Source organism: Agelaius tricolor, unplaced genomic scaffold (genome assembly GCF_023055355.1).
Source record: "Agelaius tricolor isolate 1412-34295 unplaced genomic scaffold, bAgeTri1.0.p SCAF_13, whole genome shotgun sequence".
Lineage (NCBI taxonomy): Eukaryota > Metazoa > Chordata > Aves > Passeriformes > Icteridae > Agelaius > Agelaius tricolor.
In genome coordinates, this window is record NW_027269273.1 from 3466936 (window position 1) to 3494558 (window position 27623).

The 27623-nt window shown below is 55.2% G+C and overlaps 2 protein-coding genes across 6 annotated transcripts; both read right to left on the minus strand.

Moving 5' to 3' along the window:
- Positions 1 to 327: 327 nt before the first annotated feature.
- AIFM2 (AIF family member 2) lies at positions 328 to 5068 on the minus strand. 2 transcript variants are annotated; one of them, XM_071438442.1, is made up of 8 exons: positions 4679 to 5060; positions 3717 to 3832; positions 2924 to 3043; positions 2494 to 2586; positions 2116 to 2224; positions 1780 to 1932; positions 1268 to 1468; positions 328 to 789 (listed from the first exon to the last, which is right to left on the minus strand). In XM_071438442.1, exons 1-8 carry the CDS (start codon positions 4851 to 4853, stop codon positions 635 to 637), a joined length of 1122 nt encoding a protein of 373 aa, XP_071294543.1. In that variant the 5' UTR covers positions 4854 to 5060; the 3' UTR covers positions 328 to 634. The 2 variants fall into 2 exon arrangements, with proteins under 2 accessions (XP_071294543.1, XP_071294544.1); XM_071438443.1 differs by lacking the exon at positions 1268 to 1468 and having other exon boundaries at positions 4679 to 5068.
- An 8481-nt stretch (positions 5069 to 13549) lies between these two features.
- CHST3 (carbohydrate sulfotransferase 3) lies at positions 13550 to 22272 on the minus strand. Of its 4 annotated transcripts, none has more exons than XM_071438447.1 (3): positions 22159 to 22272; positions 15991 to 16195; positions 13550 to 15845 (listed from the first exon to the last, which is right to left on the minus strand). In XM_071438447.1, the coding sequence occupies exons 2-3, from the start codon at positions 16125 to 16127 to the stop codon at positions 14612 to 14614; spliced, it is 1371 nt and encodes a 456-aa protein (XP_071294548.1). In that variant the 5' UTR covers positions 16128 to 16195; positions 22159 to 22272; the 3' UTR covers positions 13550 to 14611. The 4 variants fall into 4 exon arrangements, with proteins under 4 accessions (XP_071294548.1, XP_071294549.1, XP_071294551.1 ...); XM_071438448.1 differs by having other exon boundaries at positions 15991 to 16191; positions 22155 to 22258; XM_071438450.1 differs by lacking the exon at positions 22159 to 22272 and adding an exon at positions 16464 to 17647.
- Between the last annotated feature and the right edge of the window lie 5351 nt (positions 22273 to 27623).

The following is a 27623-nucleotide window of genomic DNA, read 5'->3' on the forward strand; positions in this document are numbered from 1 at the left end:
AGAAAAAGCAGCAGCATCTGTAATTCAGTGCTTGCCAAATCACAACCAGCAGCTTTTCTGGCTGAAGTTTGGTGCTATAAGTGATGTAATTAAAGCTGCTGAGGAGATTTTGACACAAAGCTGAATTATATTCTGTTGCATTCCAGGCCTACCATATCCCCTTCCAGGTTTTAGACAGGCATTACCCTGGCAGCACTGTGAGCCATTCTCCCTTCAAGCTGCAGAGCAGATGCCAGATCTGTAAGAATCAGGTCCTTCTTAGAAGAGAAAGAATAGAGAAAGCCAGGAAAAAACCAAACAACCTACATAACAAACAAACCACAGAGATTCTGAAAAGCACAGTGTTTATTGTTACAAATCAAGGTAAGCCAAGCTTGTTGCCCAGAGCTCTCTCAGCAGGGAGAGTAAAAGAAACATTTCTTCCCTGGTTTTTATCATGGGAACTCCTGTGCAGCTCATTTGGGAAGTGCCTCTTCCCCTTGACAGCAAGGCAGGCACCCCTTTAATGTGTCACAGTGACAGGTGGCCTGAGGAGGTGCTGCAGAGGACAACATCAGCCAGTCCAAGCAACAGAAATGCACCCTCACCCTGCTCCAGCTGCTGTTCTCCTTGCTGGATTGTTCCTGGTGCCCTCTCAGGAGGGCATTGTCTGCCCCATGTTCTTCCAGCTCTTGGAGACAAACAGATCCCGGCTCTTGGCAATGGTCACCAGGAAATGTCCCACATAGTAACCATTCACCTGGCCCACACCATCATTCCTGCCCATGGAGAGCAGGAATGTTAGTGACCCTGCAAAGGAGAGGCAGAGGTGTAAAACAACTGTTGTCCACTTCCCCTGCATCCACATGGAACAGCATTCAGCATAGCTCTGGTAAGTTTACATCAGTGCCCATTACCCAGCTAGATTTTTGAGACCAGATTGTTGAGTGTGTGTTTGTTGTAGTTAAGGGGAGAAAGAAGGAAAAGAGAAGTCATCTTGCTCCTGGGATTTAATTGGACAGTGAGAAATTTTAAGAAAAGAAGTTTCATGACTAGCAGACTCTCACCAGTAGATTTATCAAGACATTAGGGAAGAAAGAACTCGTTGTGTGGCAGAGTGACACAGGTAATTAATATCTACATTGTGTCTTTGGCAAGGACTAATATGAAGCTGAGCTATAAGCTGATATTACCCCAGTTTTGAGTTCCTTCAGAGTGAATTCAGTGAGTTCAGAGTCTCATGAGAGTTGAGACAGCTGTTCCTTGCAGCTGACCTTCCTGACCTTACCTGGCTCATAGGTTTTGAGAGGCTTCTGTGTCAGGCTGTTGATGATATTGGTCACCGCGATGTTGGCATGGAGCCCAGCATGGTAGGCCATCTTGGGCTCTTTGAGATCTGCACAGTCCCCAATGGCATAGATGTTCTCGTAGCCTTCCACCTGGAGGTGCTTGTTAACTTTCAAAGCACCATTACTTGCCATTTTGTCACCTGTTTTGCCAAACAGCAGGTTTTTAGAAGCAGCTTGGTGTTGCTTGTTGTGGCCTGAGACCCCAAAATGCTGCAGATGTAATTGACACAGTGAGGGATTGTTTTTCACCCTCTTTTCTATGTGTCAGGGTGCTTTTTGCCTTGCTGTAGTTAATCACTGCAGTCTCATGCAATGCACCACCCTTTGATATTTGGGCAGAATCACCCCTGCAGGTTGTGCACAGTCCATTCCCCACCTCACACCCCTCAGGCACCACACACTGAAGAAGTGCTGCTTCTCCCCACCCCATGGTTTGGGTTTTTTCACTTACCAAATGCAGCAGCATATGCAGAAGAGTTAATCTTGATCCCTGTGCACAGCACCACCATGTCAACAACCACTTCAGTGCCCCTCTCTGTCCTCACTACCATGTCCTTCTGGAACTGGTTTGGCCTGAGGTTTTCTATGTCGCTGACCTTTTCACCTGGTGCAACAGAGAGCCCTGGGTCACAAACCTTTGCTAGGCTGTGGTTTCCAGCTAACCCAGAGGAACAGGAATTCAGGGGAGCCATGTGTAACCAAAAAAGTCAGAAAGAAGACATCAGGAGAGGCTTTGGCTAAAGGAAGAGCAGCTGGTAGGTGTTCAGAGGCATCATTAAGGACATACTTAACAGCAGCTGGACTCCTTTCCTGAGGAGAATCTCTTTCACCTCCTGACGGACACTGGGCAGCAGCTCCACGTCAGCCAGTGCAGTTTTGGAGTGAATGAGGGTGACCTGTTGGGGACAAAACAGCAAATGGGGACACAGGAACAGAACAGGACTCACTGTGTGCAAGGTGGGAGCAGCTACAGCTGGCCTCCCTCCACCCTAATTGATTCCTACAAGAACAAGCCAGGAAGGGGCACCTAGTGCCACAGTCCTTGCTGGTGCCTGGCTACAGGCTCAGCAGCCAGGTGTGCAGTCATCTCAGGTGCCTCCAGCAGCAGCACCATGGAACAGCAGCAGAACCAGGATGAAGTCCATTGTGATGAAGATGTTCCCACCTCTTTGTCTGGGTACTCCGTTTTGATCTCGGCAGCCATCTCCACTCCAGCTGCACCACCTCCCACTACCAGGATCCGCTGAGATTTCTCAACCTTCAAGAGAAAATTTGTGTTACAAGAGAACTGCAAAGGGCAGGAAGCCAGACACCTTCAGTCACTCCATGAACATTCTGGGACACAGCACAGGCCCAACAACAATAAACCTTTTAGCTCATTAAGAGGCAACAACAAAGGAGTGCCCTGTGCACTCTTCCAGCCTGCCCTTTTCAGGTTTTCCCTTCTGCTAGAGAAGCCATGATGAGCTCCTTGTCCTGGCTGCTCCCTGTGTTCCTTTCTCTTAGACACAGCTGGCTCCAGATAGCCACAGTGGTATCTGGGACAGGGAGGCTGAACAAAGGCAGGCAGCATTTCCTAGGAGTGGATTCCTCACCTCTTTAACCATGTCTTCATAGGTCTGGATGGCACTTTCCATGTCAATGACTTGGTTGAACTTCCCAGGGAATGGCCCATCACTGCCTGTTGCAAGAATGAGATGGGAGTAGTGAAGCTCCTGGGAGGGCAGAAAGTAGAATGGGATATTAGACCTCCTAAAAGCAGAGCCTAGAATGCAGTGGTTAACTCCTAGGTATGGTCACTCATTCCCTCATCTCCATCCCTTGCTGGTAACAGGAGAGTACTTGTCACTGTCAGGAAGTGACTTTAGGAAGAGACCCAGGCCAGGTCACACCAAGTAACTGTTCCTCAAGGTCTGAGCTAAGCACCATTCAGGTGAGTTGAGAGCTTTAAAGAAATTAAAATCACCCTAAATTTACCAGGAATAACCTGATATTTCTGCTGGACACTCACAGCTGGTTCCAGAGACTAACTTCTCTCCTTCACTCTCCCCTGAACAGAGATGAGATGCTCTGGCTGAAAAGAGTGATTGATGCTGCTGCTCTTGGCTCTTCCTGTGGTTAAATAAGGATCTGAGCCCCAGGTTTAATTGTTGAGCTCTAAATCCAGCTCTAATAATAAAAGCTCAGCTGGGCAGGAGATGGGGTTGGGTATTTACTGCACACCCACATCCCAGCGCAGCTGAAGGCCACTTATCTTGGCTGGAAGGGATGGGGCTGTGCAGGAAAAGATGCCAAGTTCTTCAGGAGGATGGAACACACCCTGCTGAAGGCTGGCTGCCTGCACTGGCAGGTGATCCCATAAGGCAGCCAGGGCATTGCAACACCCACCTCACCATCACTGAGCACCACTTGTTGCCTCCCAGGGTCTATGGCCACCACCTTGCCTTGTCGGAAGCTGTCCCCAAAGGTGACCGAGTAGGAGATGAAAGTCTTCTTGGCAAATCCTGTGGGAAGAGGAGACAATGGGAGAGCTCTCCTTCTCTGGAGGATAACCACCCCTTCTTCTCTTCTTCCCTCATGCTGTCCTTACTCAGACAGAAGCATGGCAAGCATCTGGGACTGTGGGCTGAGCTTTTGCTGGGTGTTATCTCTGCCCAGCAAGGAGCTTCAGGACTTTGCCTCAGATCAGATGATACTTTTGGCTAGATTGCTTTGTCTCTGCTCCTCATATCTCCTGTACTGGTTTACCAATTACTGTTTCTGTGGTCCTGGCAGTTTCTGGCTGGGTGTCAGAGGCTTTTTTTCATGCAATCTGCCTCTCAGACAAAACTTTTGCTGTCCTTTTGATGCTTGTTCCCAGCCTAGAACGTGGTACTTTACCCCTGAATTCCCCAGGGACTGGACTGATGGGGTTGGCCCAGCCTCCAAGTGAGGGCCCAGACAGGCCCCAGCAGCTCTCTGCAGAGTTTTATCATCCAGGGCTTCATTGCTCACATTTCAAGGGCCAAGGACAGAAAGTGATTGACTCACCCCTTTCAGCAGCTCTTGCTTTTAGCTTAGTCACCTTTTAAACTCTTGAAATAAAAAATAAAATAAAGGGGGATGGGGAGGGGAAGGGAAGGAGAGATGGTCTGAGCAGTTTTTACTCAGTTTTCCCAGCTGATGTGCAATTAGCTTAACCACAGACGGCCTGTGGGTCCTCCCGGTGCCAAGTATTTGTTTTCCAGATGGAAAACATCAAGTCTTTCACCATCGCAGGGCGGAGTAGGCAGTGCGAGCCCGCGTTCCCTGCCACTCCCCGAGTCCCTCCGCAGGTGCCGGTGGGACAGGGGGGCTGCCCGAGCTCTTACCGCTCTCCACGGCGGCCCGGAGCGCGGCCACGTTGTGATGGAAAGCATCTCTCACGTCCACCAGCACGAAGGGGACGGCCCAAGACTTGAGCAGGTTGGCGGCCGCCGTCCCTCCGAAGCCACCCCCGACCACCACGACCCGCACGGACTCGTCCAGGGACAGGCGGGAGCCCATGGCCAGCGCGGCTCCGGCGGGGCAGGCGCGGGGGCCGGGCCGGGGCGCGCTCGGCCTCCCCGGGCGGGGCCGCGGGCGGAGCCGGGCTCCTGGGCGCTGAGCCCGGCATTCACGGCTTGCAGAGCCCTGAGCCCGGCACCGAGGGCTGGCGGAGCCCGGCACTCACGGCTTGCAGAGCCCTGAACCCGGGGCTTGCTAAGGCTGGCACTCGGGCCTGGTGGAGCCCCTGAGACCGGAGCTTGAAGAGCCCTGAGGCCGGGGCTTGCTGAGGCCGGCCCCCGGGGCTGGCGGGGCCCGGCCCCCGGGGCTGGCGGGGCCCGGCCCCCGGGGCTGGCGGGGCCCGGCCCCCGGGGCTGGCGGGGCCCGGCCCCCGGGGCTGGCGGGGCCCGGCCCCCGGGGCTGGCGGGGCCCGGCCCCCGGGGCTGGCGGGGCCCGGCCCCCGGGGCTGGCGGGGCCCGGCCCCCGGGGCTGGCGGGGCCCGGCCCCCGGGGCTGGCGGGGCCCGGCCCCCGGGGCTGGCGGGGCCCGGCAGGAGAGCCGCGGGCAGGGGATGGCTCCTGCCAGGCGAGCAGCGCGTCCCGAGCACAGAGCGCTTCACCTGCCCTAAGCCCCCACGCCTGCATCCCTCCGTGAGAAGGGACCGAGGTTTTACACAATGAGGGCTCTGCTCTGAACTTCACAAGGCTGGGGGATGGAGAATGGTCCACTCCACCCGAAAAAAACACCTTTTGGAGAGGGAAATTAAGATTACAGAATTACAGAAACAATTAGGAAAAGACCTCTGAGATCATCGAATCCAACCTATGAGCAAACCAGCGCCATGCCAACCCGACCATGACATTCAGTCTTTCCTTAAACACCTCCAGGAATGTTGAACCCACCACTTCTCTGAGCAGTTAATTCCAATGTCTAATCACCCTTTCTGTAAGGAAATTCCTCCTGATGTTCAGTTTAAACACAGAAAATATGTATTTGCTCTGAGTGGAGCAGGAAAGGGAGCCCAGAGATGACTGTGCAAGAGAGAAGATCACAAAATCTGTGAAAGGTTTGGGTAGGATGAGACCTTAGAGGCCATCTGGTTCTGACCTCCCCACCGTGGGCAGGGACATCAGCACGGTGGAGACAGTGGGACATAAAGAGGGAAGGGCTGAGGAGGTGGCAAAGGGGCAGGAGAAGGGGAGTCGGGGGTGGAGGAGGTGGGAAGTTCCGTTTGTTTTCTAAAGGACATCCAGATCGTGTTCTTCTGCAGCACGGAAGCTGCCCCGAAGACTTTCAGCTCCCGTGGCATTCTGGATAAATATAGCTGCTGGCCCTGTGGATAAAAATGGATAAAAATAGCTGCTGCACACACTGCTGTGTGCTGTGAGCTGGCAGAGCTGCTCCCACTCTCCCCTGCCCCCGCCCTGCTCCTCAAAGGTGCCAAAACCCCCTCCCAGAAAAACACCCTCCAGCCTCGGGGGTGGCAGAGGATGAAGGAATTTTCCGGGAAAAGCAGGGCCTGGACTCGGGATTGCCGCCAGAGGGTGCAGCCAACTCGGCCGTGGGGACACAAACCCTGGGAGGAATGTTTGAAGGAGCTGGGGCTGTTCAGCCTGGAGAAGAGGAGGCTCAGGGGTGACCTTATTGCTCTCTACACCTTCCTGAAGGGAGGTTGCAGACAGGTGGGGTCGGTCTCTGACAGAATCAGAGCACACAGTCTCCTGCTACCTCAGGGAAGGTATAGGTTGGATATTAGGAAGAAATTTTTCACCAAAAGAATAATAAAGTACTGGAATGCTCTTCCCAGAGAGGTGGTAGAATCACCATCTCTGGGTGTGTTTACAAAAGCCTGGACATGGCACTTGGTGCTATAGGCTGGTTGAGGTGTTAGGACATAGGTTGGACTCGATGATCTTAGAGGGCTCTTCCAACCTCCTTATTCTGTGATTCTGGGACATGGGACACGGTGTCCCAGTCCAGCACATCCTTGCCTCGGCCACAGGAGGGGCTCATGGACTGGGGAAGGAGGGTGACAAAGGGGCCGACAGGAGTGGGGGACGTTCCTGCACCTCACGCTCTTCAGCCTGGAAGAGAGCTGGGAGGGGAGGGATGGAACAGGCAACAATAAAGCTGGAATGGAGAAGGCCTTGATGGGTCCTTTTCCTTGATGGAAAAGGCCATGGCTCTACTGAAATAATACTCCCAGGGCAGGTTGGGGCTGTTTGTTACACAGGACTCTGCTGGAAATGCTACAGTTTTTAATAGGAGAAAATTTGGATTAATCTGTGTAATATAAACCTTCAGAGCTGCTAAACACCTGTCCTGGCTAGGAGATCCAGGAGCTATGTGTGTCCAGAGGCTGGGAAATACCCCCAGGGTAGCAGTGCTCCAAGTCTGTCTCTGTCTTTCCTCCTGGCATGGTACCTGTGTGAGGAGGCTGCTGGGAGAGCCTGGCAATGGCTGGCTTTGGGAAAGCACAATTCAGTACAAAAATTGTGAAAAACCAAACCCACCTCCATTTCTAAAGGGATGAACTCTGCAATTTAAATCTGGGGTTTAAGCTCTTCTGTAAAATTACATGGACAGGCTTGCCATCCTGATTGGGGCAGGGTTCTCCTTACCTGCATAACTTCCTTGTTGTTTCAACTTCCTGGAGCAAAGCTGGATCAAAGGCCCATTCCCAGCAGATGAGGATGCTAAGGATGAGTTGCCACTCCCCAAATGCTGCTTTCCTGTCCCCTTTCCTCTGCACCTTTGTGCCCAGCTGTGTCTTTTCCAGAGGCAGTTTTGGGCTTTTCATGACAGGCATTTTCCTGTATTTTACAGCACATACCCACTGCTGGGAGCAATCCATTACTCCAGGAGTGCTCTGTAAATTTCCCCTGTCACCTGATGTTTTCCCCCTCCAGGTGTACACGAGGGCTACCTTCAGGTGAACCCAGTTAGATAACAGAATATCAGGGCAGCCTTTCAAAAAAGGAGGAAAAATCTTCTGGGCCAATGAGTTGGAGATGCACCAACAAGCAAGAAAATGTGACTGGCAAAAAGAGTGCCCAAAGCAAACAGGGAGGGTAAAAGGGACCTTTGTGAAAACCTCACTCCCAACCCCAGGCAAGCAGGAAGAAACTCAGAATACCCAAAGCTGAGGCCAGTGGGAGCACTCAGTGTGCAGGTCAGGGCTCAGGTTTGGCAGGTGGGATGTTTGGATGATACTTCTCCAGCTGGGTGCACACAGGTGCTGAAAGTTCAGCAGCCTCAGAGAGGTTTTTTCTCCTGCTGGTGGTTGGTGAGGCAGGAATTGCCCTGTCCTGTCCTGTCCTGTTTCAGGCCCCCTGGACTTTTCCTCACAGCTGCCCAAGGACCAAATGCTCCCTGCAGGATGGCAGGGGGAAAAGATGTAGGGAAGGGGCTCTGGGAGATGGTCTTGCCCCAGTTTGCCACTCTGAGACAGGCAGCATGGTTAAATGTGCCTGTTTGTGAGTCCTCTCCTCATCAGGTGTAACCCAACATCATCCAGAGCTGAGACATCCCTCTGAGGGTGATTCATCCATGGATGGGTACAACAGTGCTCTGTGGGAGACTTTAGGATGCCACAGGTGCCCCTGCTCTGCACTGGCCCAAATCCCTGTGAGCCTCTGCATCTTTGTCCTGCCCTCCCTGTTCATCAGGGCAGTTTGGCCTCCCTAACTTTGCACTAACCTGGAAGAGGGATACCATTCCTCCCTTCAGCCTCCTCTAGGGAGCAGCTCTCCCACCTGGGCCAGGCTGAAGGGCCCATCCTCCCTTGCCAAGCCTGAGCTGCTGGAGACTCTTTCTGGCTCACAGCCATCTCTGCAAAACCCCAAACCCTCTCCTGTATCAGCAGCCTCCCACAGCACATTCCCTCTGCCCACAGACATGTCCTGCACATCGTCCTGTGACAGTCCCAGTGGCACCAGGGTGGCTGCAGCTCCCTGGCTGTGCCCCTGGGGGCTTTGCTTCAGGGAAAGGAGGATTTTGAGTCTCCCAGGGATGAAGGATTGCTCTAAACAAACTGCCTGGTCCTTCCTTGCCCCCCAGCTCCTCATTTTGCCTGGGTGAGCTGCTTTCCCCCCATGCCTCAAGGAGCTCTGCTTCAGCCAAGGTAGAATTGTGTCTGTTCAGGGCAAAGAATCACCTGGAAAAACCAATTCAGACAGTTCCTGGCTGCTTTTAAACATCAACACTGGCTATTTTATACCTTATACATAAAAATCTACTTTTAGCAGAAATCAACAAGGTTCCACTTACATTTATTCTCTCCCTGACAAACCTCATTTTTCATTTTCAGTTTTTCAATGCCTTGAGAAGACAAGCTGCTTCCCATGGATAACAGCACCAAAATCACCCTATTTTGGTCAGGCTGCACCAGTGATGTGTATTTCTAGGCAGCATCTCTGCACATGCCAGCCCATAAATTGCTCACAGATCCCAGCCAGAAAAGGGTGGGAAAACCCCAAGGGTGAAACGCAATGGTGTCTGCAATTAAATGGTCTTTGTATCCATGCTCAGAGCCATGGGGAGCTGGGATCTCCCTCCATCCCACCCCAGGGCTGTGCCACAATGCTGTTCTCCTTTTTCCTGGGATCACAGATGCTCAGTGCCAAGGTGCTGCCCAGCTCCTCTTTTCCTGCCCAGTACAGCAGGATGAGTTTGCCAGGCTCAGGGTGCTGTGGTGCCATCACCACCTACAAATTTGGGCTCAAACCAAGGCAGGTTTTGGGGAAATGGGGGTGGCCAGGCTCATGTCAGCTCCTGGCATGGGGTGAGCAGGGAGAAAGCAGGGCTGTCCTTTCCCTTGAAGGAAAACCCAGCTCAGACAGCTCCTGCCTTTGGGTTTTGTGCCATGCTGATCTTTCCTACCCCTCCTGTGCTAAGAGCCAAGCATGTAGCAGGCATTGGGAATTTCACAGGAATGCCATTTTGTGGGAATTCATCCCTTTATTGTGATGTGATCCAGGCAGGTGCCAACAAGAAACTTTATCAGCTTTATTCATGTCAGCTGTCTGGCTGTAAGGATTGCAGGGAGCTCCTTGGAAATTCTCTGGCTCCTCCAGCAGCGGAGCCCAGAGATTGACAGTGTGGTGGCAACTCTCTTTTATGGGATAACATGGTTTGTGGTATTAATCCCTGTGGGGTGGCAGAAAAGCATAAAGGATGTCAGTAGCTGGGGTTTCTTTGGGAAAAAGGAGAGGGCTTGTGCAAGCTTCTTTGCTCTTGGGGCAGCTTTTGAGAAAGAACAGCTTTCACTCCTGATGTAGGGAGTTTTCTTCCCCTTGCCCCCCAGATTTCATTACAGTGAAAGCAGAGCATAGAATAAAACTGTGTCCTGAAAAAAATGGGCCTCACAGACAGGCAGCCTTTGTCCAAAGGTGTAATTACAGGATAAATATGGGATGCAGACCAAGAAATGCAGTCTGGTCAGGCATGCAGTCTCTTAGAAAAACACAACAGAATACAAGGTTGTCATTTAATGCTGAAAGGTCCACACCTTTCAGCTACAGCCCTTGTGGGTCTCTCACTGGCCCATGGATCTCCCCTCTGACCTGGTGTTTGGATGCTTGGATGGTGCAGCTGTAGCCATGGACCAGCTCCCTGCAAACACCACACCAAGCCCCATGAGGGAGAGAAGGAAAGGGTTGATCTGGGCTCCAGCAGAAGCCTGTGAGGGTTGGTGAGGGCATTGCTGGTGTGATGGCTTTCCTTGGCTCCAGCCCCTGTGCAGAAATCCCCTCCGATAGGGCTGTGAGGGGACAGAGGGGATTAGCTCATCCTATCCCATTAAATGGAGCTGCAACAAGTGAGGAGAAGGCTATGGGAGGTCAGCACAGCCAGCACAGCAGCCACCACTTCTGCTGCTTGGGAGAAACCTCATGCCAGGCTGGAAAAAGGCCTTTTTATGGATTTCTATGGACCTGCCTGGTGGCTTGGCTTCATGGCCCAGCAGGGCCACCTGGGTGTTAAACTGCAGGGCATCTAAGGTGGCATTTCAGAGACTTTACTGGTCCCTTACTTGGCTTATCAACAGCTTCTGCCTCAAGAAGTGCCTCTCCAAGGCAAGCCCAGCCATGCCAGCATGGCCCCAGGCAGCTCTGGATGCTCTGAGAGGGAAGCAGAGAAGCTGCAGGATGTACCTGCTGTCCAAAGTCAACTTCCAGATTAGACCAGTGAGGGGGAACAATTTCTCAGAAAGATTCCATTGAGAGGGGAACAGGACATCCATCATTTGTTAAAGCTCTCACTGGTGCTACATCATCTTGTGTCACCTGCAATGACCCCAAGGAGAAGCAGTTTTGGCTGGTGGCCCTTTACCATGGGACACATATCCTCTCACTGTTCAGGGCTTGTGTAAAAGGTTTCTCTGGTGCTAATTAGCATCACCCCAATGTTCCCAGATTCCCCCCAAAGCACAGCTGCAGCAGGCTGGGAGGTGAGCCTGGAGGCAGTACAGCTGCAGGTGGGGTTTGTTTTATTTCCATATTTTAAACCAAGCTTTAGTACTGCTTTATTTCAGAAAGCTTAGATCTTTTGAAAAGAGGATTGTTTGTTTTTGGGGTTTTTTTTGGCATTGGTGTCCATGAGAAAGGGTGAGGCTGCATCCATTGCAGCTTCATCCTGTTGTGGGCTTCCTGCATGGTCTGTCTGGATGCAGGAATGTCCTTGCTCTAAGAACATTGTTTCTTACTATGACATTCCCAATCCACGCTTTCCCTCCCAAATCCGTGAGCCTCCAAAGAGCCAGACAAGGCTGAGCCAGAGCAGGCTGAGCAGGAGGCCCCTCTTTGTGTGGGGGCACAAAGCTCCCCCAGCAGCTCAGGGGGAATTCAGCTGCTCCAGCCTCGGAGGAGCCGTGTCCCCTGCGGCTTCCCGATGTGCCTGCAGCCGGGGGTTTAATGGCAGCAATTAGCCCCGGGGAAATCTGCATGGTTCAGGGGCATGTTTTCATGTTTTCTCTCTGTCCTGTGACGGTTTTGACGGGAAGCTGGAGGGTGGCCAGGAACAATTGCTTATGCTTGGCTAGCGATGGGGGCTGGAGCAGCGGGGGCGGGGACAGCACAGGTGAAAACGGGCGGCTGTGACCGTCCCCTCTGGAACGGTGTGGCCAGCAGGAGCAGGGAGGGCATTCTTCCATTCTGCCCCTGTACCTGGCACTGGTGAGGCCACACCTCGAGTGCTGTGCCCAGCTCTGGCGCCTCAGCTTGGGAAGGACCTTGGGATGCTGGAGCACGTACAGAGGAGGCAACGAGGCTGGAGAGGGGCTGGGAACACAAACCCTGTGAGGAACCACTGAGGGAGCTGGGGGTGCTCAGCCTGGAGAAAAGGAGACTCAGGGCTGCCCTCATCACTCTCAGAGCTCCTGAAAGGTGCCTGTGCTCAGCTGGGGCTGGGCTCTTTCTCCAGGCGGCACTGACAGAAACAGAGGGCACAGCCTCAAGCTGCACCAAGGGAAATATAGGTTGGATATTAGGAAAAAGGTTTTTACAGAAAAAGTGATAAAGTTCTGGAATGGTCTGACCGGGGAGAGGTGGTGGAGTCACCATCCCTGGATGTGTTTAACAAAGCCTGGATGTGGCACTGGGTGCCATGGTTTAGTTGAGGTGCTGGGGCATGGGTTGCACTCAATCTTGGAGCTCTCTTCCAACGAAGTCTATCTGTTCTTATCTCTTCTTTTCTCTTCTTATCTGTTCTGTTCTCTGGCCTTGGCTCAGCCCAGCTCCCGCTTCCCTTGCCGCTTGTTTTCCATGCTCCTGGATTTGCCTGTCCTTTCCCCCTGGACCCGGCTCTCCAAGCCCCCAAGCGCCTCCACCCGCGGTGGGGTGGGAGGGGGATGCTGGCCACTCTCCAATGTCCCCTCCTCGGCTGTGGCAGCTCAGTAGCTACTCACCCCTCCTGCTGTTTCACAAACAATTACCCTAAAATGATTTTCTCTGCAAAAGCCAACCCAATGGTGCTTTTCCAGAGGCATTGATAGGACACTGCGTCCGACTGCGTTCCCCCTGATGCTGGCTGAGCTCTGTGGGCTTTTCCCAGCGCGCAGCTGCGGAATATCCATCTGACCTCCGTGACCCTGCTGCTTTCCCAGCAGGAAGCCTCCAAACAAAACCCGATTCACTCAGCAGCCCCGGGGCTGCTTGTGATGCCGGGAGAGCTGCATGTGAGGCGGGGAGGAGGCTGGCGCTCTCCATCGCCCGTGAGCGGTGAGGGTTTGCCAAAAATCTCCACTTTTGTGGACACTTTTGTGTCCTTTCCCCATCCAGCTGGCACCGAGCGCTCTGAAATCACACCTTGAAGCCTGCTGCTGCCCTGCCCTGCTCGGAAAACCTCCCCGGGTGGCTGCCCGGGGCTCCGGTGCTGTGCTCCCCGCCTGCCGGCCCCGCGCTCCTCAATGCCGCCTCTGTTCTCCCTCTTGGGTCAAAAACGCGGCTTTTGTGAGCTCAGCCCAGCCCAGCCCTGCTCCGGAGCCCCGGCACGTTCCTCCCGGCCGGCAAAGCTCAGCCCAGCTGTGGCCGGCTGCCGCCTCCTTTCATTTATTTATTTTTGCTTTTGGCCAACAGCTCTAGGTGGAGAGAAGGGGACATGCGGCTGCTGGGACCCCTCAGGGCTCGCTGGCAAGCCACTCTCCAGCAAAATGTTTGACTTCTCCCTCAGGTGGCTGCCATAACCCAAAATATCAGGGGGAGAAAAAGAATGAGATACGAAGAGGGCTAAAAATAGGCATTTTAATTAATGAAATGTGAATTGGAGGAAGCAGCTTGGCACTGGGTCAACATCTGCAAACGGCAAACACCCTGGAACTCCCTGGGCCTCTACCAGGTTTGGCCACCCATCAGTGCTGTTAGCTCATGTTTTTGGGGCTCCCCCGGGCAGGAGACACCCACAAATACTGAGGGACAGGAGATGCTTTGGACTCTGTGCTGGTGGCTTTGTTTTTAATCAGGTAAGTCTGACCGTCTTTCAGCACCTCCTCAGAAGCTCGTGGTCGCTGCCCCACGGGGGCTGGGAGGGTTACAGCCCCTCAGTCCCCGGGGGCTCTCCCGAGATCATACAGAAGATGGTCTCCAGCTAAAACCCGGTGGTCTCCAGCTAAAATGTGACCTCTGTTCTGGGTGTCTCCCTTTGTGGCATGTTGTGCTGCTCTGATTTTTGGGCTTAGCTCCTTCACCAGCTTCCCCTCCTTTTCACATAATAAATAAATAAATTCACCTGGTATGCAAATACACAGGGAAAAAAGGAAATAAACCCAAACCTCCAAAACCAAGTTTGAAGAGCACCAAACCATAGTCACCTCATTTTGTTGTAGCCCAAGCGCCGTCCAGGGCTCTGTGGGCAGTTTCCAGTCTCTGCTGGTGAATGAAGGCACTAAACCAAGAAGGTCTCTGGGCTCTTGCTGACACCACAGGGATTTTGTCCTTGCCCCGTCCCAGCTGGCACGGGGGGTGGCAAGGCAGAGGTGCTTGGTCCTGTCCCCCTCTGCTTGCCATCACCCTCCTCCTCCTCCTCATCCTCAGTGCAGCTCCCGAGCTGGGGAGATGGCCCTGTTGCTGACCCCACCTCCCCTTACCCTTACCATTTCCCCATTCCTGGAGAAACTGAGTAATTCAGGCTCTGCAGGACCCTGGGGCCAGCTCTGCTAAGACGCTCCGGCTCCTGGGGCTGCCACCTGGAGCATTTGTGGGAGCAGGGACCCCCAGGTCGCCTCCGGACCGGCCGGGAGCACGGCCGCAGCCCCTCGTTCCGCCCCGCCACCGTGACCCTGCAGCGCTACGTGACCCAGGCGGGCTGTGCCTCCTCCAGCAGGCTGAAGGAGCGGTTGGCCAGCGCCTCAGGGCTGCTGGCCAGCTTGTAGCCAAAGAGCTGCATGGCCGGGCCGCAGGCGTCCTGCACCACCTGCGCCAGCTTGAAGGGCATGCCGAACCGCCACTTGTCGAACTGCTCCGAGGAGTTCTTGCACGTGGAGTAGACGCCGTTGCCGTCGGGAGGAGCCTGCGTGTTTTTGCCGATCCACTCCTCCACCTGGCGGGTGAGGGGCAGCCCGGCGAAGCGGAACATCTCCCGCGCCTTCTGCAGCGGCGCCCGTGCCACGTCCTCGTAGCGCACCAGCATGTAGCGGCCCCGCAGCCAGCCCGGCCGCCGCAGCCCCAGCTCCGCCGACACGCGGATGCTCTCGCAGTTGCCCCGCAGCCGCTGCACCTCTTCCTCGTGCAGCGGGGCCTCCCCTTCGGACGCCCACTTCTTCCAGGTCTCGTACTTGCCCGAGAAGGCCACCATGCGCGAGGCCAGGACGGCGCGGGGGTCCCGCACCAGCTGGATGATGCGCAGGTCCAGCCGGGGGTCCTCCACCAGCGGCTGCAGGAATTCCAGCTGCCGGATGCGCACCGTCTTCAGTGCCACGTGCTGCTTGCGCCGGCACGCCTCGGCCGCCAGCGTGATGTTGAGGGGGCCGCAGCGGCGGTTCTTGCAGTAGTACTTCTCAAAGACCTTCTTGGTGCTGGGCGTGCAGACGGGCTCCTCGCACAGCGAGTGGCTAGAGCCCCGCCGAAACAAGAAGGCCGTCAGGTGGCCCTCGGGAACTGGGGAGATGAAGTTCTCTAGGATGTAGAGGTCACAGAGGAAGAGCTGCTTGAGGACGTCTCGGTAAACCAAGGCCGAGCCCACCGCGCTGGCTCCTCCCGGCAGGAAGTTCACCGTCTTCTCGACGTGCCAGAGGGGCTCAAAGAGGTAGAAGATGCTGCCCTGCTGGTTGAAGAACTCCCCGACAAAGGAGGAGCCAGTGCGGGTGGTGGCCATCAGCAGGACGTGCCGCCGTGGCCCGGGGTCCCCGGCGTCACCTGCCAGCTGCAGGGTGATGTTGTACAGGTGGGACCTCATCTGGGAGAAGGCAGCGTCCAGCTCCTGCAGCGAGGCCAGCGAGCCATTCTTGGCCAGTGCTGGGCTGACCTCTGTGCTGTTGGCCTCTGCCAGAGCCTGTGGGGACTGCTTCAGCTTGTCCGACACCCTGTGGGGAGAGCCAGCCCAGCCTGGAGGACAGCGGGACCACCCTGCGTCCCCGTGGGGGACTTGGGGGGCTCCTCTGCATAGGAGCTCGGGACTGGGGGAGAGGGGCTGCAAACCTTGGCATGGCTCAGATGCCCACTGCCTACCTGGAGATGAAGTTGTTCTCCTTCTCGATGATGACGAGGCTGATGACGAAGACCAGCAGGACGGCGTACTTGCTCTTCATCTTCAAGCAGTGCAGCAGCTCCCGGATATCCTGGGGCAAAGCGCATCGGATCTCCATGGGGAGCACACACAGGTCCCTCCTGCACACCGGGAAGGTGTCCTGGGCTAGGGCCTTGCCAGCCCTGCCTGTGGGGAGAAGAAGGCTCAGCATGGCAAGGATCAGAGGCTGACAAAGGCTGGACAAGAGCAGTAAAAAAGTGGAAGCTCCTCCCTACTGCTCCATCCCACCCCGGATGAGGAGCAGCTGCCTGAATGCCCCATCAGCTGCTCCTCCTCCTTCCCAAAATATATCTGCCCGACAGGATCCTTTCCCACACTTCCACCAGCTCCCCCTGCCCAGCCTGAAACCCAATCCCTGCCACCCAACAGCTGCCTGCTTCCCACTGGCAAAAACCTGCTACTGCCAGCGAGGGAGCCCCTGGATCATCCGGATCTTCAGCACATTGTGGCTCCCAGCCTCTGGAAAGGGGAGGCTTGAAGGCTCCACTGCAGGGCCCCAGTGTGGGGCTGAGCAGCTTCCGCCTTCCCCCAGCATGGCAGCAGCAGCTGCTGAGCCTCGAAAATGAAACCCAGAGAGTTTTCAGGAACAACGGCGGGCCGGAAAACACTGCTGCTGCCAGTCCCCCTCGGGGAGTAGAATGCTCCGGGGGAGGATTTTTGCCAAAAAAGGGAAGAAAAAAAAAATTCCAAATGATGGTGCAGCTGCTTGGTGTGGGATGCAAAACCAGGAGACTTGGCATCCCCGCCCGGCAGAAAAGACCCGCCCCCCCCAGCCTCTCCTTCAGCACCCGAATCGGGGCGTTGCTGGAAATGCTCTGAGTCACACCAAACCCACGCCCCAGCTGGAGATTTTGGGGGCCACAGCCGCTGTTTCAGGCTCTGGGGCAGGTCCCCCAATGCAGATTTGCACTCCTAGGCCTTGCTGGCACCTGCCACCTGCCCTGGGTGATGCTGTTTGCTCGTCCGGCTTTCTTGGCCAGACTTTCGGTGACTCAGGGAAAGTCTATTTAGCCTTGGCTGGGCTCCACAAGGGGCAGCCCGTCCCAGCCCTGCTTTTGGGGTGAAGGAGGGGAGCCAGGCAGAGCCCCATCCTTTGGGGGGCCCCGGGGTTTGCTGGAGGGGAGATGCCCTGGCCAAGCCTCGGCATCTGCAGCCCCTGGCAGAGCGTGGAGCGGGGAAGCCCTGCCAGGCATTGCGTCACGTCACAGCCTCTTCTGCGTCGTGCTCAGCCAAAATGTGCATTTTTTAGGCCAAAATGTGCATTTTTTAGCGTTGCTCGCTGAATGTCCCTCTGGCTGGGAAGGAGGGACTGTGGGCAGGAGGGGTGGGATGTGTCCCGTGGCCAGGGCAGCACCCAGCCTGTCAGATTCCCAGTCCTCCTGTGCGAGGACCAGGAATTTCCCAGCTTGAGCAAAGCATTCAGCTCCCGAGGCTTGGCTTCCAGCTATCTCCTTTCCAGCAAAACCTTCTAAAAAGAGACATCCACACCCACGCACCCAGGAAACTCAGGATTTAGTGGGATGCAGGGACTCTGGAGAGTTCTGGCAGCCCCAGAGCCCTCCCACAGTGGTCCCCCAGCTTCCCCCCCTTTCAGCAAGCGGCACCGAGATCCCCAGCACACGTGTGTGTGTGTGTGTGTGTGTGTGTGTGTGTGTGTGTGTTTTTAACAGCCCTGTTAGTTCAGTTTGTCATCGCGCAGCTCCTCGGGGACAGGCCAGCAGCCGGGGCAGGTGCCTTTCACCAGCCACCCCTCATATCCCCCCTCCTGGGTCGTGCCCCCTCGATGACAGGATTTGTCGGAGTGTTTGAGCAACCGAGAGAAAAAAAATCAAGTACACAAAGTCCTCGGTGTGCGGCCGCGTCTCAGAGTCAGGGCATCCCAGGGGGCGGTGATCTGCATCCCTGCCCTGGCCTGGGGCTGGGGACAGTCCCCACGCACAGGGGATGGCATCAGCCGCTTCCTCAGACAAAGCCCTGGGCAAAGGCAGCCCCGCGTTCTCCCCCTCTAATGCCCCCAGCTGCCTGACCACAAATGAGCCGCAGAGCAGGAATTATTCACAGGGGTGACACAGAGATCCATGGCCGGCAGCGCTGGCAAAACCCTCATTCACAGGCCCGGGGCAGACACCATTCATTAAACAAACAACCGGCTGCAAATCCCGCCCGAGACCCGCGGGGCCCCGTCAGGGCTGAGCTGAGGGGCTGGGGACACACGGGTGACCTGGTGAGGCTGCCTGGCTCAGCCTAAAGCTCAGCCTAAAGCTCAGCCTAAAGCTCTTCCTCACTGGGGCCCGTGTGGCTCAGCCCGGCTGGGGCACTGTGAGAGCCACAAGTGCCCCTTTGTGAGGGGAACAGAGGGGCTCTGTGTCCCTGCATGCTCCCCTCCAGGGCTCTGCTGGGATGGGATGGATCAGGAGAACCATTGGGATGCTGCTGCTGCCGCCCCAGGGTGCCCTGCCAGTGTCCACTCCTGGACCCTGCACCTGTGTGAGCAGACAGACGGATGGACATCACCCCTGGAGACAGCAGGCAGCCTCACATTGCTCTCCACGTCCCAAAGCAAAGCAGGATAATTTCCAGGGATGCTAAACTGAGATGCTGGGGAACGCAGCACCCACAGCTCAGATGCTGCTCCCCACCTTTTCCTATCCCTCAGGCTGGAAGTGCTTTTCAATTCAGCAGGGATGGCTGCAATTCCCATTGCAGAGATTTATGGATTTCCCAGATGAGTTAAAGCCAGAAAAGGAGCTTTTTTTGGGCAATATTGGGGATTTTGTTCCCATGCAAATCTGCCCAGGTGGGATCCACCACTATCAGCAAGTTAACTTAACCTTGCCACAGCAAGAAGGAAGGACTTGGACAGTAATGGAGACACCAAATCATTCCAGTCCACTGGAGCAAGTTGGTTTGTGGGATGGATGTTTTGGGGGCCACAGCCGCTGTTTCAGGCTCTGGGACAGGTCCCCAGTGTGCAGATTTGCACCCCTAGGCCTTGCTGGCACCTGCCACCTGCCCTGGGTGGTGCAGGAGGGGTGAGAAGAGTAGAGGCCCTGTGAGAGGAAGGAGGGAAGGGATGCTCCTGTCACCTTCCTGCAGAGCATTCCACAGGACTGTCTGACTGGCAGAGCAGAGCAGGGGTTTTCAGCTCTGTTTTGGGAAAGGGAAGGTCTTACACAAAGCCTTGGGGCTCTCATTCCCCAGCTCTGGCTGCCCTGAACCCCCACCAGGTGAGATCCAGGAAAGAAAAATGCCTGTGGCTGCCAGGGGCAGCCAGCAGGAGGTGAGACTGGATGAAGTCACATTTTCCTCTGGTGACTCAACAGACAACAACTGAGCTCTGGACACAGAAAGGCAATGAAACACCCACGTGCAAGAGTTCCTGAGATCCTTCTGAGCATCCTGCCCCCATCCACTCCCATCCATCCCTCCATGGAAGCCCACAGTGACCTGCAGCTGAGCCTGCTGCCCCTGGAGCTGCTGCTGCACTGATTAATTCCCTCCACAGTCCTTTGCTTCATCAGACTTCATCAGACACTGGATCAGCAAAACACAGGGGCGGAACAACAAAGAGATAAAGAGCACGGGCTTATCTGCTCTCCGTGCTGCTTTTTGTCTGCAACCTGGGAAAAAAACCTCTCTGTATTTACTCTTTCAACTATTTCCGCTCCCAGCTTCCTCCCGAGGCTGGTCTTGGGAATCGTTCCACCAGAGCTTCCCACTTTGCTTTCATGTCCCAGCAATTTTCATCCTGGTCCTGGCTGTCCTCCAAGGCAGGGCACAAGCACAGCACTGCTTCGGTTTGCCCTGCAGCACAGCTAAGGAGCCTGTCCAGGCAGGTATTTTTGGGTTAAAAACATGTCTAGTCAAGCTAAAAAAAAAAAAAGAAGAGGGGAAAAATGTCATCTCCTACAATGTTTATAAAGTTGCTGAGAATAGTCACAATCCTCATCAAATTGAAGCCTGGAAACTGCCCATTGGAGGAGAAAGTTGGGAATGGAAAGTCCTTCTGACTCAGAGGTTACCCTCAGGAGCAGCAGCAGGAGCGGGGTTGGTACAAACAGGCACCACTGGAACAACTTTGTTTTCATTGCATGAGCTCTCAAACTCCAGTGCATGAGGTCCTGTCCACTCTTCCCTGTCCCACCTGCTCTCTGTGATGACCCAGATGAGCTGCCCTTGTTCCTCGTGTCCCACTGTGCAGAAGGGTTCTAGAGGCTGGTGAGGGCACAGTAATGCTGGTGACAGGAGCAGCACAGGCTTCATGGCCAGGACAGACTGCTTTTTTCTCTCCCTCACCGTGGTGGTGTCCAAAGAGACCCCAAGAGTTTTCTCCTGACCCAGCAGAGGGGAGAGCTGCTGCTCCTGCCCCTGCTGAACCCAACGGGGCTCAGAGATGTCAGTGCTGGACATGGGGATAAGACACGAGCATCTGCCAGGCAGGGAGCAGCCTCTGGAGCTGGATCTGGACCAGGACCCAGCTAAAACACCTTTGTGGACCAGGACCCAGCTAAAACACCTTTATGGACCAGGACCCAGCTAAAACACCTTCAGCCTTGAAACCAACCCTCCGGCAACCACAGACACGGCCGGGGTGGGGTTTGCAGCACCACCTGCAGCAAAGGTGAGCAACTGAAGGCGCCGAAGTGCTGGGCAGCGAGGGGGGCTGCAGAGCAGACCACCAGGACGGGTGGGAGGACGTTTGCTCGGCGCCGGTGGCACAATGCCGGCTGCTGTGCGTGCCGGCGGCCCCCGGCCACGCCGGGAACCGCAAATGCCCGCCCCTGCTTCAATGAGCCCTTTCTTTGGGGCGCAGAGCCCACGGTCCCTCCCACCGCCCCACACTCCTGCCCCTCGCTGCTCCACGCTCGCCTGGAAGCTCCTGGTGGGCAGACCCAGCCCAAGAGCGGGGGTACGGCGCTCCCTGTGCCCGCCTCTGCTCCCCTTTCAGCCCCAGCCAGGCGCCTGCAGCGCTCCAGGGATGCAGAAGGGACTGGTGGCAAGAGATGCTGGCGAGGGGACAGTGACCTGTGCTCGAGTCAGCACAGGGAGACTGGGGCTGTGAAATCGAGCTGAAGCAACATGGCAGATGTGGAAAAATTGCAGAGTTAAATGCCTGTCCTGGTGTAGCGTTGTAAATCGTTGGCTGTGGAAAAGGAGACGCTTTCCTCCAGGCACCAAAGCCAGGCTCGGTGCAGAGGCAGTGGGGCGTGGGCAGCTCTCCCCAGTGTGGCGGGGAGCAGCTGCTGAGATCCCGGCAGGCACTCAGGGGGACTCTGCTGGGATGGCCTTTCCCCCTAGGCTACCCCCGTGCCATCCCGAGGGTGTCAGAGTCCCAGCTCCCGCAGAAATGTCCCTGGCTCCCGGGCCCCGGCCGAGGGCCAGCGTGCCCCGGTGGCCCCGGGACAGGAGGGGAAAGGGTGAGAGCAACTTTCCAGTGCTCCCTGCTAGGGGCTGACAGGACGGATGATGCAACTCCGGGATGGTTGTGAGAAACTCTCCTTTTCCAAAGTCTCCTTCTGTCGCCCCAAACGCGCTCCGCTCCGGACGGAGGCTCGGCTCTGCAGAGCTCGATCCCATTCCATTGATTTTTTTTTTCCCCGTTTTTTTTTTTTTTTCCCGAAAGAAAGGCACGGGGAGAGCTGCTGAGCAGTCATGTGCCGGGAGGACTTTCGGCAGCGGGGTGCTGGGATCGGGCTGTCCGCCGAGGAGAGGGAGGGAGGCAGGGGAGGAAGGGAGGCACGGCCGGCGCTGCCCCGCTGCGGGAGCGGGCGGCGGGGGCCCCGCACCGAGACAAAGGAGCGGCCGAGGCCGGAGGGCGCACAAAGGAGCCGGCGGAGCCCGGGGCCGCCCCGCGGGGGGATGCGGTCACCGAGCCCCGCGCTCCCCCCTGGCCCCGCTCCCCCTGCCCGGGCCGGGGGGTGAGCTCGGGGCCGCGGCCCCTCCTCGCACGCCCAACTTCCCGCAAGTCCCGCCGCGCCGGGAGAGACCCGAGCCCCGCCGCCATCCTCCCCCTCGCCCCGGGGCTCCCGCTGCCCATCGCGCCGCTCCCGGCCCCGGCTGCGCTCCGCTCCCGACCCCGCTGCACGTACCCGGCGGCGGCTCCGCGGGGCGAGCGAGCCCGGTCCTGCCGTGCGGGAGGAATGAGAGCAGCGGGTCCCCTGCTTTTCTTCACGGTGCTGTCATCCTCCCTCCCTCCCTCCCTCCCTCCCTCCCTCCCTGATTCCCTCCCTCCCCTCTTCCCTCCCTCCCTCCTTCCTTCCTTCCTTCCTCCCAGCCGGGGCAGCGGCGGGGGGAGCGGTGCCGGCGCTGGGCGCGGGTCCCGGGGCGGGGCCGGGCAGGGTCCCCGGGCCGAGCCCCCGCTGCCCCCACCCCGGGAGCTGCCGGCCCCCGCCTCGGGATGGCTGGAAGGGGCCGCCCGGGTGGGGAAAGGGGGGAAGTGCGGTCCTGGGAGCCCACAGACACCCGGCGAAATTGTCCCGTCTGGGCCAAGGTGAGTCCCCTCCCTCCAGGGCACCACGGGGCGATTTGGCTGTAGGCTTCCTGCCCAAAGCAGGGTCACACTGCGGTGGTCAGGGCTTTATCCTGCAAACCTCCAAGGATGGAGCTGGTACAACCTCTCTTTGCTCACTGCCGTACTGGAGAAATTGTTTCTTCTTCCATCCACTCCAAACCTGTCCTGGCCCAGCTCTCACCATCCCATCATGTGAGGAACCTGGCTCCATCTCTGTGACCACCTTGTGGCAAGGTTCCTCTTTGTTCTCCTCAGCCAAAACTGGCTTCGAGGTCAGCACTTTTCTCCCCAAACTCCACTTTGTCCCCACACAGGAGCTGTGGAGGGGGTGGTCCCACCGTGGTGTGCTGTGCTGGTGAGGTCACATCCGCACTGGGGACAGCGGCTGTCACTGTCCCTGCAGGGCAGGCTTAGGGTCTGGAGCATCAAATCCTACAGAAAAGACTGTTTTGGCTGAAGTGCAGAAATTCACCCAGCTCCCTCAGAGCTCTGTAATGTTAGACACCAAGGAGCTGAAAGACATCTGGCTCTGCAAGCAGAGAGACATCCAAAAAACCAGTCCCCATAAAAACTTTCAGCCTTCTTTCACATTCCTGGCATAGCTTTTCTGCTACGCATGTGGCATAGACAACAAAATGCAAGTTTTCTTGGCATTGAAGTGTGATGATCAACGTTGTTCATCACTCCTCAGTGGCTTCCTGTGAGCCAAGGTGATGGGGATGGCTTTGGCTTTGCATGGCCTTCCTTCCTTCCTTCCTTCCTTCCTTCCTTCCTTCCTTCCTTCCTTCCTTCCTTCCTTCCTTCCTTCCTTCCTTCCTTCCTTCCTTCCTTCCTTCCTTCCTTCCTTCCTTCCTTCCTTCCTTCCTTCCTTCCTTCCTTCCTTCCTTCCTTCCTTCCTTCCTTCCTTCCTTCCTTCCTTCCTTCCTTCCTTCCTTCCTTCCTTCCTTCCTTCCACAGCCAGTGGCTGCAATCCAGCTGCAGATAGTCAGGACATCTCTGATAACTCCAGGACATCTCTGATAACTCCAGGGCTTGGTTTCTGCAGCCCTGCTGATGGAGCTGGGGTGAAGGGCAGTGCCTCTGAAGGGAACTCTGCCCAAATGAGGCAAGCCCAGGGCTGGCAGGATCAGGCCTGTGTAGGCTGTCAGGTTGATCATGTCAGAAAAGAGCAGATAAGTCTGGCTGGCTGCACACTTCAGGAGTTTTGTGGAGTTTTGAGATGCAGTGAAACATTTTTAAGCTCCTTGCTTGTTATTTCAGCTGGAACAGGGCATTCTGCCTTGGATTCTGTGGGCAAAGATCTTGGCAAAAACACAACCCTGATACATAAATAATTTTGAGGTGAGGGCACAGAGAGGGGCTGGTGGGCAGCTGAACACCCACACTAGAGGGAGTCACTGTCCTTGCTGGATGCTTTAGGGGCAGTCCCGGGCTGGCAGGAGCAGAGGAGGGACCTCCCCTCGCTGTGGGGCACAGCCTGAGCCCGGGCCGAGAGATCACCCTCCTGCCTCATCAATAATGAAGCTGCCACGGCGAGGAACAAAGTGGCTTCAGCGCCGAGAGAGGCGGCGGCAGAGGCTGGAGTTGTGTTTCCTCCGCCCTTCCCTTCCCTTCCCTTCCCTTCCCTTCCCTTCCCTTCCCTTCCCTTCCCTTCCCTTCCCTTCCCTTCCCTTCCCTTCCCTTCCCTTCCCTTCCCTTCCCTTCCCTTCCCTTCCCTTCCCTTCCCTTCCCTTCCCTTCCCTTCGGGATCGCATTTCCTCGCCGCCCGTTCCTCCTCCCCAGGGATAACAGAGCCGCTGCTCCCTGCCTTGCACAAGGGCGTGGAGGCAAAGGAGCAGCCCCACAAGGACATCAGGAGCAAGGAAAGGGCGATGTGTCTCTATAGCAACCAGGATGCTCTGGGTTTTTGGGGAATAACCAGCCTGGTTAAACCAAACATCTGCTGCTGGTTTTACACCCTCGGTTCAAGTTGATGATGTGGCAGTGACCAGGTCAGGCTACAATTTAAAAAATTCTCCACTGGTTTTTCTCTGTTAGCACCAGGGCAGCATCTCATTTTTATCATTGGCATAATAAAAAGAATTGTCCCATCTTGCAGGATCTGCTTCAACAATTTGTGTATAAAATAGAGGTCATCAGTTGGTTTTTGGGTGGTAAAATCTACTTAAACTGTAGGAGAAAAAATGGTGTGGAAATTTGAGTTACTCTGTAGGGAAGAGAACGATTTGAGGCAAAAATGAGGTAATCAACAGGTAGGAAAAAATTTGTCTAGAAAACTTAAGGTGATCTGTAAGGCACAGTTAATATTTTGGGGGTAAGATCTGAGATGATCTGTAGGGGGCAGAATTACATTTTTTGCAATAATCTAGAGGTAATCAGCAGGGTTTTTTTAGTGGTAAAATGTAGGCAGTCTGTTGGGGAAAGAATGAACATTTTGGAGATAAGACAGAGGTAGTCAGAGGGTTCTTTTGATTGTAAAATCTGTGCTAATCTGTAGAGGACAAAATGAATTTTTGAGGGCTAAATGTGAGGTAATCTCTAGGGAACTCAGTCTTCATCACAGATTATTGCACAATATCATCTTTTCAGTTTGAAAAACATCTCACTCAATGAGCAGCAGGACTGATCCATGTCCCAAACCACTTCCACCTTTTTTAAACACCAGAGGCTTCATCTGCTGGGAGCAGAAAGTGGAAAATCTTGCAAAATAAATGTGGGGAGATATCAGGGAGTTGCAGACTTGTTTAGGTTGGAGAAAACCTAAAAGATCACCTAGTTCCAACCATGAAATTCTATTTTTCCCACTGTATTATCTAAAGACCTTTGAGCTGGTAGGAGTTAAAAGCAAATCTCCCCATCTTCAGGAAACAGCCTAACTTGCACTTTCCTTTGGCATAATAAAGCATTGCTATTTCTGCACCTTTTTGAGTCTCCAAAGCTTATTCAAAACAAACTGCCCCATGTGGATGCTGAGTGTGAGAATAGAAAACCCCAAAGGATGCAATTTATTGGCAGAAGACTTCACAATTCCTCCTCTTTTCCTTTTCCCAAAGGAAATGGAACAATTGCTAACAATTTCTCCCACCCTCTGAAGGGTGGGGGCTCCAGTTTCCCAGAACCTGCACCAGGCCTTCCCAAGGAAAGCATTTTCACTAAAGACTCCCTGGCCATGGGCTGCTACCAGGAGGTGAGTGTGAAAATCCTCATTATCCTCCAAGGGCTGAATGCCATTTTAAATAACTGATCTACCTGTGCTTGGACTTTTCCTCTTAAACCTTCCCACATAAACCTCACCAGGGAGTTTCCATCCTCTCTGTGCCAAGGCTGCCCTGCTTTTCCTGTGGAATGCAGAACGAAGACTTGGAACTCTTCTAGGGTTTTTTTGTTTGCTTGGGGTTTTTTGTTTGTTTGTTTTCTGGTTGTTTTGTTTGGTTGGTTTTGGGGTTTGTTTGCTTGCTTGAGATTTTTGGGGTTTTTTTTTGGCTTGTTTTTATGTTTGTAGGAATAATTAAACACTTCTATTCCCTCCTACTGGGAAACCTCTCTCCTTGTAACCATCAGCGGGGTGTTCCACCCTCTCTGCCGATGATGGGTTTCGTGGCACTGAAGGCTGTAAGAAAGCCAAGCTTGGGAACTCCGTGTTTTCACCCGGTTTTCAGAGCCCTGCCTTGCAGCTGCTCCTCTCCCCGCGCTCCTGCTGCCACCTGCCGACCGCCCCTGCCCCGGTGCCAACTGGTCCCAGTATCCCGGCTGCAGCCCTTACTGGAGCCTTGGCTCCGGAGGGTTCCTCTCCCAGCTCCCCCCGAGCTTCCTGGCCCTGCAGGTTGGAGGGGGAAAGCGAGCGCTGCCAGACCCCACATCTGCTTTTTCTGTTCCTCCTTCCCCATCCCTTCCACGGATGAACCCCAAAAAGCTCCTGTTGGTTCCCTGCCTAACCCTTGTCTGTCCCTGTCTCACCACTCTGCTGTCCCAGACCCCACAGTGCATCAGCTGCCACAGGGAGGGTGTTGCCATCAAGAACAAAAGCAAATTGCCCACCAAGAGGGCAGCAAGCACAGCCAGTGGCCCTGGTGACAGGACCCGGGGCTGGGGGAGGTGACAGCCAGCAAACAGCGTGAGAAGGGCTGTCCCTAAGCCAGCAGGGTTTGCTGTCTGCTCAGCAGCCGAGGAAGGAGCTCTGCCCTCCATGGAGAACTGATACTTGGCCAGTTTTCATCCAGGACCTGTGGATATGGCTGATTTCTCATGGCTGCTTTCCTGGCTGTCTGGTTTGTGCAGCCCCAGCACATCCCATTATCTGAGCTCTCCAGAGAGACTTGCAGTGGATTTTTCCCCCACTTTCACAGCAGGTGTAATTAAAACCCTTCCTAATGAGAGTGGGAGCTCAGTGGGAATCGAGGTGCTGGCAGCTGATGTGATTTTAACTGAGCTGCACTCACCCCACCCTCACTGCCTCCTTCAGCCCCCCACAAACATGTGCAGAATCTTCAAATGACCCTGCACCTCATTTTCTGTTCCTTTTTCAATCCACTTCTCTAAAACTGCTGAGGGTGAAATAAAGAAGTTGGTTTATTTTTAATCACTGCAAACACTTTCCCAACCTGCAATGCAAAACATTCACTTTTGACACAATAAGAGCAGCTGAGCCAGGGGGATTTCTGTCGAGAAGAGAGGCTGGCAAACCTTAAAGCAGTGCCACCAGTAGAAAAAGCCTCTGATGTCCCCTATCCCAGCAAGGCCAGTCTGCTGCTCTCCCAGGTGAGCAGGAAGCTTTGTGCTTTCTGGTTTGGCTTTTGAAGCTTCTGTCAAGGAGGAAAAAAGGCAAGTGAGAAGGGAGGGGGGATCACATGCAGGCTGCAAGAGCATTTGTACCAGTGTCATTGGCTCTGGAGCAGCCCTGCAGTGAAAAAAGTGCCATCATGTGGCTGTCAGCATCTCAGCAAGGTCAGCAGCATCCTCAGCTGGGTTAAATCCCTGTCTCCCTGTGTTGTGGTGTTGGGAGGGCTCCCAGGACAAGGTGATAGATGAGAATTGACTCCAAGT